Consider the following 21099-nt stretch of genomic DNA (forward strand, 5'->3'; position numbering starts at 1 on the left):
GCAAGACAATCGGTTTCTCAGAAATTCTGTGCAAAGTAGTTAAATAAGTGTAGACATTTGACGCATCTAGATCCATATGTTTTTGGTAAACATGAAAGCATGAAGAAATGATACAGTGAAAGAGGGGATGTTGCCAGAATGAGTCAGAGAAATTTCTTTGGTGGGTTGGTAACACATAGCAAGTTTTTCCTTCTGTTTTGAGTCCTGTGATGCTCAGTGGCATGAAAACTAGAATAATAATAATGTGGATTATATCAAAATGGACATAACTAACGGTTACAGGAAGAAGATTGACTAGTATTTACGTAGTGGTGAGTGGACGTTAACCACGTGAATGTAGCAAGAAATTGTCAATATTGTCACTTCGACCCCACCTCCTGCGTCAGTGGAAGAAATCGTTATTTTACAAGTTGTGTCATGCAAAATCCTTTTGGTCATCAATCATATACATATTTTACTACAACTGGTAAGTAGTTTTGATTTTTTTTACTCCATGAAAATGTCGAGAAATCAGCAAAGTGACACGCTTATTACACACTTTATATACAACTAACTGAAAATCCTTCCTCACATAATATCACTTTCGGTTCGCTGCAGTGCCTCTGGCGACAGAGTTACGTAACCTGTCTGTGGTTTCGTTGGCGGGTGAGAGTGAAGCAGACGACTTTTTGGCAGCTTTTAATCGCTCGGTATTAATTTACCACAAGTTTTTTAAGTATGAATTTGGTGTTCCGCTTAAGACTAACCACAAGTCTTTCATATGTAATGGTTAAAAGAGTACAAAAAACAAAAGTTTATTTGTTCTTTAAAATATCAGTTACTGTATGTATGAGAATTTCACTTAAGACATGCACATGTCACATGTCACTGATTTCATTTAATTGTCCGGATTGTTTTACACCAGCATATAGAGTTTTGTTTACCCTTTACGTCACTGGTGTGTTGTATAACACTAACATCTACATAAAATACTCAAGTGAGAATTTTACAGTAGATGACTCAACTGCTTTGAGGAATTACCCTTTTCTTTCAAGAAATACCATTGCTTGAAAAAGGAGGCTTTCAGTGGGTAAGGCGGTGGTGTTGGCAATCGGAAGCACCTGTTATGGCCCAGCGGATAATGCTTTCACTTGCTGTCACCTGTTGGACTCCCAGCAGTGAGACTCAGTGTCAGTTTTGTTCTCTCAGTGACATGTGGTCAATAGTCTCTAAGTCAAGCACTCCTTCACTTCCAGTGAGACAGTAATACAATTTCCTTCATCATGTTAAATCTTAATGTGTATGCCTTGAGTGATTTAAATATGACATGTAATTAGCCTTGACATTCACATATTAAAAATCAATCACTTTCATTTGAAACCATAGGAAGAGCCATCATCTACACCATTCTCATGGAGATTCATATGCATCATGCATCATATTACAATGTCCACATCCACCTACACCCTCAGTCCCCACCCCCCTTCAGTGGACTGTTATGTCCACATCCATACTACGCCCTCAGTCCCCACCCCCTTCAGTGGACTGTTATGTTACGCCATCAGTCCCCACCCCTTCAGTGGACTGTTATGTCCACATCCATCTATCTACAGCCTCAGTCCCCACCCCTTCCAGTGGCCCCTCAATCCCCACCCCTTCAGTGGACTGTTATGTCCACTCCATTCACTCTCAATCCCCACCCCCTTCAGTGGACTGTTATGCTCACATCCACCTATGCCCTCAGTCCCAACCCCCTTCAGTGGACTGTTATGTCCACATCCACCTACACCCTCAATCCCCACCCCCTTCAGTGGACTGTTATGTCCACATCCACCTACACCCTCAATCCCCACCCCCTTCAGTGGACTCCATGTCCACTCCACCCAATCCCCCTCAATCCCCACCCCTTCAGTGGACCCCTCAATCCCCATTCACCTCACCCTCAATCCCCACCCTCTTCAGTGGACTGTTATGTCCACTCCATGTACCCTCTCAATCCCCCGCCCCCTTCAGTGGACTGTTATGTCCACTCCACATACCCCTCAATCCCCACCCCCCTTCAGTGGCCCCTCAATCCCCAGCCCCCTTCAGTGGACTGAGCCTCCCTCCCATCTGGTGCTGCCAGCAAGTCGCGTGGGTAGTTCCTGTGAGGGCCTCTGTCTGCCACTGCGGCCAGTGTTGAGGAAGCTGTCATTCATAGCCCTGCTGCCTCCCATGCTAGTCAGTGGTGCCATTCTCCCTCTCACTGTGTAGGAGCATGTCAGGATACCATATAGCTCCAGGCTACACGCTCACTTGATCATGGACTGGCCCTTTCTCCTGGGACTACCAGGCAATCTGTGGGGTAAATACTATTTCCCTTAAACTTGGGACACTTCTCTATTTGAAATTGAAGAGTTGATTAATTTTTTAGTTCATGTTTTCAGAGTTAATGGTGTTCATTCACCTTAAATTACTTTAACAATTTTTGTTACAAATTTAATCAATTTTATCAATTTTGTTAAGTCAGGAAAGTAGTATGTTGCTCCTCATGTATAAATGTCATGTAAGAGTACACGTTAACTCATTCTTTAATTCCATGTAGATTATTTACTATAAAAGAAATTATGTTTGTGTACTTCATGACTATAAAGAAATTTTGTTTGTGTACTTCACAACTATATAGAAATTATGTTTGTGTACTTCACGACTATAAAGAAATTATGTTTGTGTAAAAAGAAATTATGTTTGTGTACTTCCGACTAAAGAAATTATGTTTGTGTCAGAAATTATGTTTGTGTACTTCATGACTATAAAGAAATTATGTTTGTGTACTTCACGACTATAAAAGAAATTATGTTTGTGTACTTCACGACTGTAAAGAAATTATGTTTGTGTACTTCACGACTATAAAGAAATTATGTTTGTGTACTTCACGACTATAAAGAAATTATGTTTGTGTACTTCACGACTATAAAGAAATTATGTTTGTGTACTTCACAACTGTAAAGAAATTATGTTTGTGTACTTCACGACTATAAAGAAATTATGTTTGTGTACTTCACAACTATAAAAGTAAAGAAATTATGTTTGTGTACTTCACGACTATAAAGAAATTATGTTTGTGTACTTCACGACTATAAAAAAATTATGTTTGTGTACTTCACGACTATAAAGAAATTATGTTTGTGTACTTCACGACTATAAAGAAATTATGTTTGTGTACTTCACGACTATAAAGAAATTATGTTTGTGTAGTTCATGTGAAACACTATTGTAAATATTTTACAGTACAGTTGCACCAACTCAATTAGCACAAGATTTAGACATTGAAAATATGGAGTGAAATAAAAAAGGGATATGTAAAAAAGTGTTTTACTTCTGATCTTAATGCTGCATCACTCTTCACTTATGCATTAGAGCAGCAGAATTCCTCTATCCATTTATTTACATTCTGGTAATAAACAGCAGTTTTATTTCCCATGTTTCATGTAAGGCATAGAGTATTTTATCTGCTCTTGCGAACCTGTATCTGTAAAAGCGTTGAGAGCTGCAAGTGAGATGTTCCCTTTTTGACTGTATCACTCATGAAGCTATCAACTTCTCTGCCTTCCCAACAAGATACTGATTGTGCCTGGCAGCAGCAGATAAATAATCTGTATTTAATGTGAGGAAAAATGACTATTTATTTACGTGAATCTTAATTGATTTTTAAAATCTTGAGCAGTTTGCTGTACGAGATGACATCCTGTGCAGCTTGGTGATGTCATTTCAGTATGGCGCAGTGGTGTAGTGAACTCTGATCTTAGCAGAAATTTCTTACTATTACTCAAAGTATTTTTATTTGACATGTAATTGTTCAGACAGGAATATGACAAATTAGTGATCAGTACTGTTCTACCAACATTAGAGTGATTATTACACAATTATTCGAATAGATAAAGTATGATTATTAACATGGTGTAGTTTTACAATCCAGGAAGTATCCGTACTGAGAGTGACAGCTCGATATGGTTTCTTGATACAGACATTTTCCATTTGTTGCATGTTTGGGTCACATACATGGGGCTTACATCACAAATGTATTTCATGCATACTTTTTAAACCAATGAAACTTTATGGTGAAATGAAACCAAACTTTAATTTCTAAACCTGCTATTGTCTATCAGCTCTTTGCTTGTCCAGGGCCACGTTTCACAAAGCTATCATAGCTACGACTGTCGTAACTCCTATACAGTAACGTAGACTTACAACAGTCGTAGCTACGATAGCTTTGTGAAACAGGGCCCAGTCCTGTTTCTAAAGAGGCGGTGGGGGTAGCCTATACAGTAACACGAAGACCGGGTTACAACATGGGTACAATGTGTGAAGTAGCTGATGTTGCTGGAATATTGTGAAAGCGGTAAAACCAAACTCAGTCAGTCATTCTAGATGTAAAATGTCAATCTTTTCCCGTTTGTGTCTGAATGTGTGATATTAATTGCACATGTATTCTCAAGAAACAATCCATGGCTCTGTCCTGTGCTATCTTCAGAAGCATGTGTGTTTGGGGGAAGTGTTTTTGTTTGTTCTTTATTTATTTGCTGTCCATCATTTAGCTCCAGTCACGTTTTCTGTTTCTCCAAAAATGGTTTCTGGGAAAGAGAACCCTGGCGAATACAAGGAAGTTATGGTCGAAGCTAATTGCTCATGACTGACAACACATGCCCAGATGTGGATTCCATGCCAAATGTTTTTGTCGTCTTTTGCTTAACCAGATACGATTGTTTTGCTTTTATGCATCCAGTAGAATCTTTTCATTCAAATCATACATGAAAGGCGTTAAAGAGATAAACATATAAAAATACTGCGTGGCCCTCTTACACCTAACTTCTGTTATTGTGGGACCGTCTCTGCCTCAATATTGATGTCATGGGTCAAGTAAATAGAGGGCATCGCTTCTTGACAGGTATCTCATGCATGCCATAGACAACCTACTGTTAAGCAGTATTCCAACTTGTGGGGGTTCCTTGATTATTTGAGACTTGCTGCTATAGTATTTGAAACTGGATACTGGCAAAGTCTTATCTTTATTAATTAGGGTTATGAGAATGTCCCTTGATTTTCATACTTAATTCTAAAACCCTGTCCATAGTTTTTCATGCATTTAATTAAAACCTAGACTGCTTGAAAACGTATAATTTATGTCAGAAACAAGAAACTAAATATACCGTTCAAAAAAAGTAGGGATATTGGATTTACAAGATTGATAAAATGCAAATGATGAAGCCAAGGAGGAAACAGATGATGAAGAGAAATTAAGGGAAAATGTGACAATTTATTCCATTCCTTTGGGAATGTTTCATCTGTATGGATATATATTGCTTTTTCTCATATGCATTGGCAGTGGCTAGTGGTATGCTCGCAAAATGGAATATCCCCTACTTTTTTTGGATGGTATTATATAGAAAAATACCCCCTATTGAGATTGGAGATTCATACCTGTAGAAATTCAAGATTTGCTTGATTTAAGGCCTCTGCATTTCCATTAAGGATTGGGTGGAGTGAGTTGGTGAGTTTAGTTTTATGCTGCTTTTTGCAATATTCCAGCAATACCACAAATGGGCTTCACACATTATACCCATGTGAGGAATCTAACCCGGTCTTTGGTGTAACGAGCAAACACTTTAACCACTAGGCTACCCACCACCCCGGGTTGGGTGGAAGGGATAATAATATGGTTTAGGGTCTTTGAGACAGACTAATATGTAAATTTAGTCTCTTTATTACCAGGTTAACTGGCCTTTCCGGTCAATGTCAGTGCCAATGACGATGTTTATCTAAGACGTACCTGCCTAGGTATCGTTTAACACCTCCTTTTGACACCTCCTAGGGACAAGTGGCAGTAGTTACAGTACTTGTGGTGAATCAGACAAGGGGCGAATATGCTGAATAGCGAACCCGAAATCCTCTTGAATTCATCACCTTTATTCGTGGTACAAGTCACAGTTAACATTTCTGACATACATGTATGGTTGATGGTACATTATGGACTTGTGACCATTGGACTTGGTAGTGATGGACGTGGAATTGTGCTCACACCAAAACCAGGTATCGGCACTGGTTTGACAAACCGGTTACCGTCCTAAGAGGAAAATACATAAAAAAGGTTTCACTGTCGCTTGTGACAGGACAGTGAGGCTTTACTGTAGCAGGAATCAAAGTCTTCATAGTTTTTTTGTATGAAGGTAAAGGGTAGGAAATTAACTTGTATACTTCACAAGACTTGGAATATATTGGAAAACCTACTAATTTCAGTAATTTCTACTTACCCCTTTGGAATCTTGAATGTAAATTGTTTGTTGTAACGCAGAAGTTTGGTTTTAGTGGCAGCTGTGTGAGGTGAGATGAGGTGAAATGAAGTTTATTGCACTGATAATATGTTATATTATAACAACATGAGAGATCGTACATGTATGGGCTTGTACTAGTCCAGGATAATATGTTATATTATAACAACATGAGAGATCGTACATGTATGGGCTTGTACTAGTCCAGGATAATATGTTATATTATAACAACGTGAGAGATCGTACATGTATGGGCTTGTACTAGTCCAGGATAATATGTTATATTATAACAACGTGAGAGATCGTACATGTATGGGCTTGTACTAGTCCAGGATAATATGTTATATTATAACAACGTGAGAGATCATACATGTATGGGCTTGTACTAGTCCAGGATAATATGTTTTATTATAACAACGTGAGAGATCATACATGTATGGGCTTGTACTAGTCAAGGATAATATGTTATATTATAACAACGTGAGAGATCGTACATGTATGGGCTTGTACTAGTCCAGGATAATATGTTATATTATAACAACATGAGAGATCGTACATGTATGGGCTTGTACTAGTCCAGGATAATATGTTATATTATAACAACAACGAGAGATCATACATGTATGGGCTTGTACTAGTCCAGGATAATATGTTATATTATAACAACGTGAGAGATCGTACATGTATGGGCTTGTACTAGTCCAGGATAATATGTTATATTATAACAACGTGAGAGATCGTACATGTATGGGCTTGTACTAGTCAAGGATAATATGTTATATTATAACAACATGAGAGATCGTACATGTATGGGCTTGTACTAGTCCAGGATAATATGTTATAGTATAACAACGTGAGAGATCGCATTACATGTATGGGCTTGTACTAGTCCAGGATAATATGTTATATTATAACAACGTGAGAGATCGTACATATATGGGCTTGTACTAGTCCAGGATAATATGTTATAGTATAACAACGTGAGAGATCATACATGTATGGGCTTGTACTAGTCCAGGATAATATGTTATATTATAACAACGTGAGAGATCATTACATGTATGGGCTTGTACTAGTCCAGAATAATATGTTATATTATAACAACGTGAGAGATCATACATGTATGGGCTTGTACTAGTCCAGGATAATATGTTATATTATAACAACGGAGAGATCATTACATGTAGGGGCTTGTACTAGTCCAGGATAATATGTTATATTATAACAACATGAGAGATCGTACATGTATGGGCTTGTACTAGTCCAGGATAATATGTTATATTATAACAACATGAGAGATCGTACATGTATGGGCTTGTACTAGTCCAGGATAATATGTTATATATTTTAACAACGTGAGAGATCGTACATGTATGGGCTTGTACTAGTCCAGGATAATATGTTATATTATAACAACGTGAGAGATCGTACATGTATGGGCTTGTACTAGTCCAGGATAATATGTTATATTATAACAACGTAAGAGATCGTACATGTGTGGGCTTGTACTAGTCCAGGATAATATGTTATATTATAACAACGTGAGAGATCGTACATGTATGAGCTTGTACTAGTCCAGGATAATATGTTATATTATAACAACGTGAGAGATCGTACATGTATGGGCTTGTACTAGTCCGGGATAATATGTTATATTATAACAACGTGAGAGATCGTACATGTATGGGCTTGTACTAGTCCAGGATAATGCTGGGGTTTCTTAGTGCCAAGATTCCTGAGAGATCCCGAGATCCCTGAGAGATGAGAGAACAGTTTAACCTGAATACATACTCACACAGAGCACACTGATTTTGAGCCCACCTTTGTTTGGTTTTGTCCCCAAAGAGTTCAACAACAAAGTTGCGAGTACTGTCTTTAAATACTGTTGGTATGAAATGGCTGGGGATTGAACCACTGACCTTCAACTCTCTAAGCTGATGCTCTATCCACTTGACCATCATCATTACCTTTATTGCAATTATAATGTCATAATGTTTGATGCAATGCTTTAATGCTAGAGTCACAGTTAAGTGCTTTGCTTTGGACTTTAACCCATCATCAAGTTTCCATACCGTTATATAACTGAAGTTTTGTTCAAACTTTATTCTATCATACTCGTTGACACATACTTGACCCTCACCTGTGGATGAGAGTACGTTGTTATTCAGCTTGTAAATGTACGTTCCTTAATGACACTCGACTCAAGTACTTTCCGTACAGAAGACCTGTGTCTAGTTTCCAGGTGAATACAATTAAGATGTGAAGTCCATTATTGGTGTTCCATGCTTCCACCCATTCACACACACTTCACTTACAGAAATTGATTAAGATGACTTGTAGTATGTTATATGAAGGAGCCCAGAGAATCTCTTCATTTCCTGAAAGTAAAACTAAATATTTAGTCTTGCTTGAGAATTGTCATACATGAGGCACTGCCGGATTATTGAAATGTATTCATGCGTTAATTAAACTTGAAACATAGTTGAATACAGTCAAGTCTCATTAATCCGATTCCCGTTTATCCGACAATCGGCTTTATCCGACACTTTTGCTGGTAACAAATTGAATAAACGTAATTTAGTCTCATTAATCCGACAGTTCCGACTCCGACAGCCCCAATTACAACCGACTGTCGTAATCACTTAGTAATTTGTCCCGTTATTCCGACATTGAGATTTGCAATGCATGTGATCACTTACCCGTGAATACACTGCCATGTCACTGAAGATGTTATGATACGCGAGGAGCAATGAGGATTCTGCCATCTGATCAACATCGTATAACTGCTGAACAAGTCCATTATGTCCCTGTGTTATTTACATGCATACTGACATTTAGTACCAATCCTTTGAGATTAGAACTGGGTTTGGAACTCAAGTGAGTGAGTGAATTCAGTTTTATCCCGCTTTTAGCAATATTCCAGCAATATCATAGCAGGGGACACAAGAAATGGGCTTCACACATTGGGGAATAGAACCCTGGTCTTCAGCGTTTTATCACTTATAACATATAAAGAAAGACTGTCTTCTGTCCATATGGGTTAAGTGTGTTAATTTCTTTCCACATTGTATTACTGAATACTGTTTAATTATTGTTGTCAAGAACAACCCTTTATTTTGGTGAGGGCGGTGGGGTAGCCTAGTGGTTAAAGCGTTGGCTCGTCACGCCGAAGACCCGGGTTCGATTCCCCACATGGGCACAATGTGTGAAGCCCATTTCTGGTGTCCCCCGCCGTGATATTGCTGGAAGATTGCTAAAAGCGGCGTAAAACTAAACTTAGTCAGTCAGTCTATTTTGGTGAAAACCTTGATGGCCTCAAAGAGTGTTAGTCTGTGTAGTACGTACAGTAACACCAGTGTCACTTGCTCCTATAATGTAGTACTTTCACTTGATCTATATTATTATTAATGACTTTCCTTGAAAAAAAAAATGTTTTTCCATGAAAAGTGCTAAAACATGCTTGAAGTGAGAGTCCAAAGATCTATATGAAACCAATTTTGCTGAAAAGGCTGAAAATTGCTGACGCAACATAAAATTTTGTTCTGTCAACCTGTGTGGTTAGTGACAATAACTTGTCAGTATTTCACCATAACCCTCAACCTGTGTGGTTAGTGACAATAACTTGTCAGTATGTCACCGTGACCCTCAACCTGTGTGGTTAGTGACAATAACTTGTCAGTATGTCACCGTGACCCTCAACCTGTGTGGTTAGTGACAATAACTTGTCAGTATGTCACCGTGACCCTCAACCTGTAGTTTGGCTCACAGTCCCTTAAAATTGGTCTGCAGCACCCCATGCTTGATCTAGAAGGCTCGCAGCAAATATCAAGCATCGTCATTCAGTATTAAAAAGTATTTTATTGTTTTCAACAACATTAAAACTCAGCAGAATAAGAAAACCAGTTATGTATTTATTCTTGTGTATGATGTGAAATCTGAATGTACCAATCAAGCATGTTTTTATTCATTGTCTGCTTGACCAGACAGGACATTGACCATAGACATAGTAATGTCAATATTAAACCAGATACAAATAGCTGCGTAATCCAAATGCTATATCATGGCAATGTGTACATTTAAGATAGTACGAACAAGTGTTACATTTATTATCTTGACTTCTGAATAAAATCAAGCTGATGTAACCAAAGCAAAGTTTTGTTACAAAAAGCCTCCCTCAGGTTATGTTTACAGTGCCTTGCATTCGTCAGATTCAATTAATTCTTGTTTATCTAATGACTTAAGTTTTCTTCAAAGACATCCATTCTACATATTGAAAGTACTGCTTCAATTCCCTAAGCAAATAAGGAGGAGGAGGGTTTTCATCCCTCTTACATACAAACAGCTTTAAAAGTTATACAAATGATTTTTTTATCCTTGTACAAATATTACATCTATCACATTGCTGCGATCAGCACGTTTAATCATATCCAGATGCAGCTTGACTAGTATTTGGCATATGCATGGAAAAAGTGGAACAGCTGCTGTTTGCTAGGTACCCCCAAAGCATGTACAGTGGACCTCCATGTTGTGTTTGATGTTTTGACCCAGAAAAACAAATTCTTTTTGATCTCGACAATAAAAATGTTTGCCTTTATAGTATAACCATTTCAATATGGGGACCAAGGATCACGTTTTCAATTAGGTGAACCAGTCGGAGAGGTGTGTACCCCGGGGGAATTCATGGAAGGCATGGTATCAAGCTTTGGAATGGTCTTCGGGCATGGTACTGTGTTGGGCAAGGTTCTGTGACATGTGGGTCTCCACCTACATACAGCTGTCAACCAAATAACATGATGTTGGGGGACGGTCATTGAAACCTGAAATATTGGTATAGCAATACAATGGATAACTTCTTTGAGAGGCATTTTAGAAGTTGTATAGATGAAGGAAAACCAAGTTCTATGGATAGTCAACTTCTTTATTGCAATGAGTGCGATGTTTCGGTGTAGGTACTAACACCGTTATCAAGCAAGTGATGAAAGCACTTGCTTGATAACGGTGTTTGTACCTACACCTTCACCGAAACGTCGCACTCATTGCAAAAACGAAGTTGACTACCCATAGAACTTGGTTTTCCTTCAATACAATGGAGCTTCTGTTAATGTATAAATACCTGAATATTGTTAGAAAAATTATCACGCATTAAATATACTGTTGCTTTTGGATATTTGGTGTTGTGTTAATGGTGGTACAAAAGAAAGTGTTGTTGGTTTTTTTTAAGATATTAGGCCAGTCATTGGCGGCATGGGTACTACAGATGTGTTACCCAGGTTTCTGTAACCCTAGCCATTTTCTTGATTGGAACGGTCATACTGTTGTATTAGATACAGTTGATTGTGTTATATAAGATACGAGCACATACAGTAACAAATATTTTGCGATGCACAACACCTCATGGAATCAGTTGAACAGGAACAACTACATACGGTTTTTTATTGTGTAATATGGAATATGGACTCATCTGCCATTTAGGGTACCAGGAACGTTTCTGTATTTTAACTTTGTTCAGGGTACGTTATACAGAAATGTACCTAGGGTACGTATTAGTGGTACCTGGGCCGACAGTGCTAGTTATACTTTCTCCAAGGCGTCAAGGAAAGACAAGTCCAAGGATGTGTGGCACTTATTAGCCTTGCTACAAGGCTGTAGTCAATGCTAAACCAATGGATGTATAGTAATTCTGTACTTTAAAGAGGCATGTCTAGATAAGTGGACAGTATAACAACGTCAGTCTGTTTGAGGGACTATGTGTTCCTTTTATGTATAGTTTTTAGAAATTATCATTTGTACTATCAGTCACTACCTTAGAGACATATGCAAGTCTACTTCCATCTCTATAAAAGGCGTCTAGATAAGGGGACAGAACCCTAGTCTTTCTAGACACGACTTGTTATATATGTATTTAATGTAGAAACATTTAAGTAAATGATTTAAGCTGATAATGATTGCCTTGTGCATGTCTCGGATAATAATTGACCATGAATGATGGTAGACCACATTGGAATCATTGAACTATTTGACAGCTCATTCACAAACATGCGTGTTTAGTGAAATGCTGTCTTGTGCTGTCTATACAGGGATAGAAATGTGTGACAGGAGACGTTGGTGACATGCTCCTGGTCCTTCTCCATTCCACCATGACACAATGAGCCGACCTGTTTGCCTATAACGGAAATGAATTGTGTTGTGGGATTGGTAGAGCTTATTATTTTCTGCATGTTGAAAGGGCAAAGGATTAGTGATGATTATCTATTTGTCTGGAGATATGTTTGCTTTATGTATTCAAACCATCATTTTCACCTTAAAATTTGATCCACTTCAGTGAGACTCAATAAAATCATGAAGGCAGATATCCTGTACGCATTATTCAAATTGACATCTCAAGAAAAAAATGAAGTGATTTTTGTAATCTTGTGTTCGGAAGTACACACACTATTGTGTTGGAATTAAGTTCTATAGATGGGAAATCTAAGCCAATGACACTGCTGACATGTTACAGGAAATGAATATGAATGATTGTGCCAAGATTCAAGCTGCGATGACGTTAATGAAAAGTACAATATTCTCTCTAAATATTTGTTTGTCAGGTTTTCCGCAGGAAATATATAACCATGCTTTTATAAATAGTGTTTGAATCACAGCATGTTATTTGGCAATGTTAATTAAGTAAGGTTAATACATGAAATTGGAAGATGGCCGGCTTGTGAAAAAAAGTGCTTCTGATTAAGTAGTGTCTTTCAGTGTACTGCAGTTATTAAGGAAATCATTATCTGAGGTAGATTCCGTATTGCTGAAGGACCAATAAAACAGTAGGATTCTAAAAGTTCATAGTAGAATTTCATTAAAGCTAGATAATAAGCTGTCTTAATTTGACCCTTTCCTATTTCTTAAAATTGAAATGGCCCTGTTCCATATTTAAAATGCCAGATTAATTTTGTGATTGTACTGTGCAGAATATCTCAGTCAGTTAGTTCATGGCTTGTCAGTTTAAAGTGTCTTAGATGTTACTCGGTAACATCAACATGGTGAGTGAAATAGATTTGGGTACATACTGCGTTGAAGAATATTTCAGTTGTATAATCATGCTATCTCACTTTAATTTATCTCAGAAGTTTAGTGTTTTGGTGGCACCCACAAACAGTTATGGTGCTTGCAAACCTTTAGTCATGGTTTGGGGGAACTCAGATTCATACCCAACAGCCATAGGTTTCAGGTGTGCAATTCTAATTGAGTCCCCACAGTTAACAGGGCCACCTGTGCCCTCTTCACACAATATGCATTGTCTAAAGATATTGTTAATAAATATAATTTAGAGTATGCTTTAAAGACACCAAAAAATTTATTTAACCGTGTATTCAGCACTATACTATAAGGCATTTTTGAGACCCATGAAGATCCGGGTTAGAATTGATCTTCAGTAACCCATGCTTGTCGTAAGAGGACTTGACTAACAGGATCGGGTGGTCAGGCTCGCTGACATGGTTGACACATGTCATCATATCCCAATCGCATAGATCAATGTTCATGCTGTTAATCACTGGATTGTCTGTCCAGACTGGATTATTTACAGACCACTGCCATATAACAGGAATATTGCTGAGTGCGGCGTTAAACAACAAACAAAAATCAATAAGGAATTTTGAACCCGCACTTATTTATGTATCACAATACTATTCTCTCATCAATACTGAAGTTTCAAACCAGTGGTTCTTAATGTAAAAGGAACGAGACACCATTTCTGTTTTTTTTTTAGCTAAATGGAATTATTCCATGTATTTGATTATAAAAAGTTCAAAGATCAGGTTCTTCAAGACCATTACCCCAAATTGATAGATACCGTGTTCGTACAGAAAACTGCAATTTACAGTGAGTGATTGAGAATGGTTAAACAGCAAGAAAATGCATCTATAACAATCAAAAAGTCTTCGTTTAGGTTTAACTGCGCGAAGATAAAACTGGAAATAAAATGAACAGTTTTTTCACGTAGGTGTCTTGATTCTGTGACATGGCCAAAACGAATTAGGGAAGTATGAAGGATCTGAGCCGACATGTTTTCCCCTCTTCAGTAACCAAGTCGGACATGAAATAAAAACAAGCCTGGTAATGTGTTCAGCCTGTTGGCTGCCAATCACCTCCAGAGGTGTGAGAGGGGCAGCTATGTAGTAATTAGGGGGGGATCATTAGTTAAATGGATACAGTCCAACAATGTTGATGTAGAGGTTCCTGTGCTTGGAGAGTGTTGTAAACACTTCCGACATCAGCCTGATGATTCGCGAGACGGACTTTCTTGTAATTTCATTATGACTTTTTATTCAAATGTCAGAAGCTATAGAGGGCTGTGCATAGGTGTTGGTTTATAAATATATTTGGATTGTTTTTCCAGGGCTGTGTTGAGACCTACTGAGTTGCCTTTCTAGGTGTGAAGTCTGCAACTTAACCACCAGCTTGTTCAACTTAATTTTTAAACTGCTTGTCTCTGGATCACGCGTTCAGTTTGGGTTTCGTGTTTAAGTACACATTTAATTTATTTCGGCATACCAGTAAACCATCAAGAATGACAAAACCTCTAAGAATGACAGTTTTCAATGCACATTTTTTAAAATCAATTTGAAAAGAGAAATTCCTTGAAGCATATTCTTTCAGATCTCTAGAATTCAATTCCCTTTTTGGTGCAAAACCTTATGTGAATATGCACTGTTTTCATTAAGTCATTCGAAACATGTTATATACTGTCATATAGTTTTTTATAGGTAATTAGTAAAGGCTTTTGGTTTGGCCAAATATGATCTGATGATGCCATGTTTGTTTTTTGCAAGTTCATAATGCTAAAATACTTAGGACAAGTGGGCCTTGCATTACACACTCTCATTCACTAACTCACACCCGTGAAGATCCAGGTTAGAATTGATCTTCAGTAACCCATGCTTGTCGTAAGAGGCGACTAATGGGATCGGGTGGTCAGACTCACTGACTGGGTTGACACATGTCATCAGTTCCCAATTGCGTAGAAAATGTTCATGCTTTTGATCCGTGGATTGTTTGGTCCAGATCCGATTATTTACAGACAGCCGCCATATAGATGGAATATTGCTGAGTGTGGTGTAAACTAACTTCACTCACTCACTAACTCACCCTGCCAAAAGACACTTACTCACTCAACTACATTCTCGCTACCTCACTCACCCAAACCAGCCTACTCATTGATTCACTCTGCCACCATCCCAGTCACCCACCCAGACCACACTTACTCGCATACTTACCCATCCAACCATCCACCCACCCACCATAATATCAAGTGTTCGCAAGACTGGTGACAAGCCATAATATATCTTACTCACATGGTACAACCTGGAACCCAGCACCATACACATGTGAAAATAAAGCCTTGTAACAGAAGTGCATGTATGTTCACTGGCCTACCCAGTAGATAAACCAATCAATGTGTTCTGTTGTATAATCTGTCATATTGACCTGGAGCATCTTGTTGATGGAATACTTATGTAATTACTGGTGTATTACTTGTAATATTGACATCATAATTGGATTGTATTTTTTCACAACATGTTGAAATTACATGTTTTTGTGCTTATTGTTTGTTTACCATCTTTTTGCTGAACGTACATGCAGGAGATCACTTAGGAAAGCAAGCACAATCATCTCAGAGCTACTGTGTCAATTGCAGTAGGTTATGCGTTTCAGAGAATTGGCTGTTTTTCTTAAGCAAATGGCTGGCTCATTAGTTAAGGAGTACCAGTGATTTAGCTGCGTGGTAGTGTAGTCAAAGTAAGCTGTTACCCCAACAAGCACCTTGTGTCTGACAGTGTGTATCAGCAGTACCTGCCCCCTACAGTCTACGACCTTTGTCTATTGCCTACAGCTGGAGTCTGTATGGTGTATAGGTGGGTTCCTCACATGTAGAAATGTCACTGATCTTTATACCTGCCCCTACCGGTCATCTCTGAACCATATATACAGAGAGAGACAGCAGGTGCTTGCTTTACAGCAGACGAAGCACCTATCCCTTAGCATGATGCCTGCAGGAAATCTAGGTAATTATTGAACAGTTAAATGGGCTATTGAGTCTTCAGCCTTTCGGAAAATTCTCAGGGTTTCTTTGCTTAGAGAAACAACACTCACTGCACACACTTTCGTTGTTAAATTGCATCTCACGTCATGATGATGTCCGTATTTACCCTCCCCTTTACTTTTTCTGTTTTGGTAGACGTGTTCAAACAACATAGATCATCTCAGTATTTAGGCTGTTAGAAACTTGCCTGTAGTGTTGAGAGGGCTAATTTAATGAAGATGTTACCACAGACAATTTAAGAAAAATATATCAGCTCTTAAATGGTCCCTGTAAAACAAATAGATTAACTGGTATGTAAATATTCAGTTGTTTATGATTGTGTTTTTTGTTAATGTTTGTTTATGATTGTGGTTTGGTTAAATAGGAGACAAAATGATTGTTCCTAAGGATATTTAAGATGTTTTTTATGAGTTTTTCAATGTCAAAATTCAATTCTGAAATAATGTTTGCATCATAACTCACAATGCAGGGGGATCCTGATTGAAAAATCAATTGTTCTGAAATAGAAACTTAGTAAGGTGCGAAAAGGTGCCTTTTTTAATCGATGTTTTAGCCAGTTAAATTTTCTCATTTATGCTTGTTTTATAGACATTTATATGTCAATGTACAATAGGCAGCAGAAGGAAAAGAACGCAATATGTTGTCATGGTTTTGTGCATTTGGTTGATTGAATGAGTGATTGATTGAATTGGTTTTAAGTTTGAAAGGTATTCCAGTTTTATCATGGTGTCCCTGCTCGGAGGGGAATGAAATTATACTTGTGATGGTTTTAGGTATTTACTGCTTTGATAATGCCTATGGGCATAGGTATAGCACTGCCATACCTAGAAACATAATCCGGAGAAACAATGATTTGAGAATAACAACAAAAATACAGTAAGATGTGAAGTCAGACATTTTATTCTGCTTTTGAAATAAGTTAGGTCTGTAAAACAGCTACTGTTCAATAAAGAGATGTCTGTGGGCATCTATACAATCTCTGGGTAATATACTGGAAACACCCCTTTTTAAAGAATTCTAATTAAATTTCTAATTTCATGTATTTTTTAACTGATAGGCATGAAGTAGATAGATATAAGGTAAGAAAAAAGTTGTCAGTTCAATCTGAGATTGTTTCATGGAAAGTCCTTTTCAAATCAAAGTTTGCCAAAAAAAAGCACATATAAACATGTATTTTAGAGAGCATAAGTCTTTGAAAAAATAATACTAATTTTTATGGTGATCATGTAAGAAAACAAGGAAATAGGTTAGTGAGACCTGCGATGCTGTTTCTAAGATGTCAAACACATTTAACAAGGTTCTAATGTATTTGAAAAGCCAGATTTACGTTAAGAATAAGGACAGTCTGTTAAAACAATCAGCGACATGCAACCCATGCTTGCATGCTTTTAACCAAATGAGAGCAATACAATGTAACTATAGATCCATTTGTTCCCATTTTGGGGGTTACTTTTTGAGCTGGTTGCTGTTTTTTCCATGATGGCTGATGCAAGTTAGATGTTAAGTATTATTAGTGTTACCTCATGACTAGGCTGAGGCACCACCCAGGTCTTCTCCAGGTGTTAGGCTTCGATAACACGAGATGCATGTTGCATCAGTGTGGAATGAAATAATTGCTATAAACTTTCTGGGAAATCATGTACGCATTTGTCACACTCAAATCCAAATTTTCGTGATAAACCAGCAGATTTCCCAGTTCTTGCTGCACCGAAATACATATGGAACGTAAGTTCATCCTATTTTGACATGCTCTTTTTCGCATCACAGAATGTCGCTTGTACGTGGATTTTGTATAGAGACAAAATACTCTGCACGATGGGTTTGAGTGTAAACCATCGGCCATATGTTCGGCTTAACAATCTCGGCCGAGTAGAACCCTGTAGCAGTAGTTGAAATACAGGTTTTATTTCAACCGCGGCTAATCACTTTACAGTGACGTTTGTGCCCTACAGTGCAAGCGAGCCGTCTGTTCCATAGGGAACCAAAACATTAGAAATACCAGTGGTGTTAGATACGCTGGTGGATTTGCTACGCTCTGTGTCGACATGTTGTAGAAGTTGCGATGTCTGACAGGTGTGGTCAGTGTTGTTGCGCGTGGATTAACACGGATCTCTGCAAGATACCTTCGTGATCTTTGTTAATGTTGTGTCTACTGAAGAGGATTAACCTTGTGATGAGGAGGAGGAGAGAGAGGAATTCTGGGAACTTGGTAGGTTTAACTTTGTGATATCAGTCTTCGCCAAAAGTTTCTCAATCAACTGCACTGACCTTGGGGTGCCTGATCCAGAGACTGAGAGAGTTTCAGACACCTTATGTGTTAACTGTACCCTCGACAAAGTCCCTTTAGTAACTAGGGTCATATGTGCGATCTGCCGATTTCAGAATCTGGATCTGCCTTTCTTTGGCATTATTGTAAGCATGTTTTAGCCTCTGGGATAGTGTAAACCAGATTACCATGCCAAATGTACATTTCTGAACTATATACACATTTTGTAGCTTCAGTCACAAGTTGTAGGGCATTTCTAGTCTGTAAATGATGAAAGCATGCTATTTCGACTGATGTGAGCATGGATGTCGTGCACAACATGGATGTCATGCAAACCATGGATGTCATGCACAACACGGATGTCATGCACAACTGTCAGGCTCAACTCTTATGTCATACAGCTGTCATACACAACACATATCTTACAGCTGTCATGCACAACACATATCTTACAAATGTCATGCACAACACTTATATCAGACAGCTGTCATCCACAACACTTCTATCATACACAACACTTATATCTTACAGCTGTCACACACAACATTGTCTTACAGCTGTCATACACACACCACTTGTGTCATACAGCTGTCATACACAACACCTATGTCTTACAGCTGTCATACACAACACTTATGTCATACAGCTGTCATACACAACACATATCTTACAGCTGTCATACACAACACTTTGGTCATACAGCTGTCACATGTCAACACTTATGCACAATCTTACAGCTGTCATATACAACACTTATATCTTACAGCTGTCATACAGCTGTCACAACATACACATGTCTTATCAGCTGTCATACACAACACATGTCTTACAGCTGTCATGCACAACACTTTTGTCATACAGCTGTCATACACAACACTTATATCTTACAGCTGTCATACACAACACATGTCTTACAGCTGTCATGCACAACACTTTGTCATACAGCTGTCATACACATGTCTTACAGCACAACACTTATATCTTACAGCTGTCATACACAACACATGTCTTACAGCTGTCATGCACAATACTTTGGTCATACAGCTGTCATACACAACACATATATCTTACAGCTGTCATACACAACACTTATATCTTACAGCTGTCATACACAACACATATATCTTACAGCTGTCATACACAACACTTATATCTTACAGCTCTCATACACAACACATGTCTTACAGCTGTCACGCACAACACTTTGGTCATACAGCTGTCATACACAACACATCTTACAGCTGTCATACACAACACTTATATCTGACAGCTGTCATACACAACACATGTCTTACAGCTGTCACGCACAACACATTCGTCATACAGCTGTCATACACAACACTTATGTCATACAGCTGTCATAAACAACACCTATGTCATGTTCATTTCTGCCATCTAATGATAAATTAGACAGCCACAAAGAAAGTTGCATCCATTGACAAGTAGGAGCAACCAGCAACGACCCCCCTTTATTGACCTTAGTTTATGGTCTTATCGCCTGTGTTGTGACATGGGCTTTTCTGGAACATTACCACCTCCAGGAACCAGATTTTATCACACAGGTAGATTATTTGTCTACAGCTTATCACCCCACTCTACAAGGGAAGCTCAAGGAGATGTTGAAATTAATGAGCTCTAAGTGCATTAAAAACACATCTACTATTTAATCACTGTTGGATCTTGGGAATGGCTAGTTAGTGGGAAGATAGTTTATCAGTTTGCCAGTTTTAAGGTATAATATTATCTCAGGTCCTTCTCTGTGTGTGTATATTGCTTGAGGAGCAGAGTGCTGAAAGCTAGATAAATGTGAATATGATATTCAGTTGTTGTATGAGCTGTTGCTACATCTTCGCAGATAAAATATCTGTCAAATAGAAAAAAAGTTTGTTATGTTAATAGAAACAACAAAACCATTTCCACATCCACAAGAAATTTCTGCTAAAAGCAGAGTTGATTGTTCAATTCTGACATTTTCACGAATATGTGTTTGTTTAATGTTACATTCAGCAGTATTACAGCTGTACAACACAGTCTGTAAACAATCGTGTCTGGACCAGACAATCCAGTGATGAACAACATGAAAGACGATGACACGGCATGTGCATATTCTGCCTTATTACCCACCTCCTGATATACCTTCTGTATGTAACAATATCTCTTTATTATTTCTGTATTGTTGATTTGAATGGTTGTTTTGTTGTTTAATGCCACACTCAGCAATATTCCAACTATATGGCGGCGGTCTGTAAATAATCAAGTCTGGACCAGACAATCCAGAGATCAACAGCATGAGCATCAATCTACGCAACTGGGATGTGATGACATGTGTCTACCAAGTCAGCGAGCCTGACCACCCGATCCTGTTAGTCGCCTCTTAGGACAAGCATGGGTTACTGAAGATCAATTCTAACCCGGATCTTTACGGTTCTAAAACCAAACAGTTGCTGATATTATTTCTG

General features: G+C 38.2%; 2 protein-coding genes across 2 annotated transcripts in view; both read left to right on the forward strand.

Moving 5' to 3' along the window:
• Positions 1 to 1425: 1425 nt before the first annotated feature.
• Positions 1426 to 2232, forward strand: LOC124278359 (extensin-like). The gene has a single exon (XM_046714082.1). It carries the CDS (start codon positions 1426 to 1428, stop codon positions 2230 to 2232), a length of 807 nt encoding a protein of 268 aa, XP_046570038.1.
• The window catches only part of LOC124278323 (transmembrane protease serine 7-like), a 72943-nt gene continuing 54018 nt past the window's right edge, over positions 2175 to 21099 (forward strand). The window contains 1 exon segment of the mRNA XM_046714045.1: positions 2175 to 2323. Coding sequence (XP_046570001.1) covers positions 2281 to 2323 — 43 coding nt within the window. The 5' untranslated portion in view covers positions 2175 to 2280.

The sequence above is a fragment of the Haliotis rubra genome, unplaced genomic scaffold (assembly GCF_003918875.1).
Source record: "Haliotis rubra isolate DU_JTF1 unplaced genomic scaffold, ASM391887v1 Scf235, whole genome shotgun sequence".
NCBI lineage: Eukaryota > Metazoa > Mollusca > Gastropoda > Lepetellida > Haliotidae > Haliotis > Haliotis rubra.

What these genes read in the sequence shown, in the direction of transcription:
- LOC124278359 (XM_046714082.1), top strand. Translation starts at nt 1,426, where the DNA reads ATGTCCACATCCACCTACACCCTCAGTCCCCACCCCCCTTCAGTGGAC.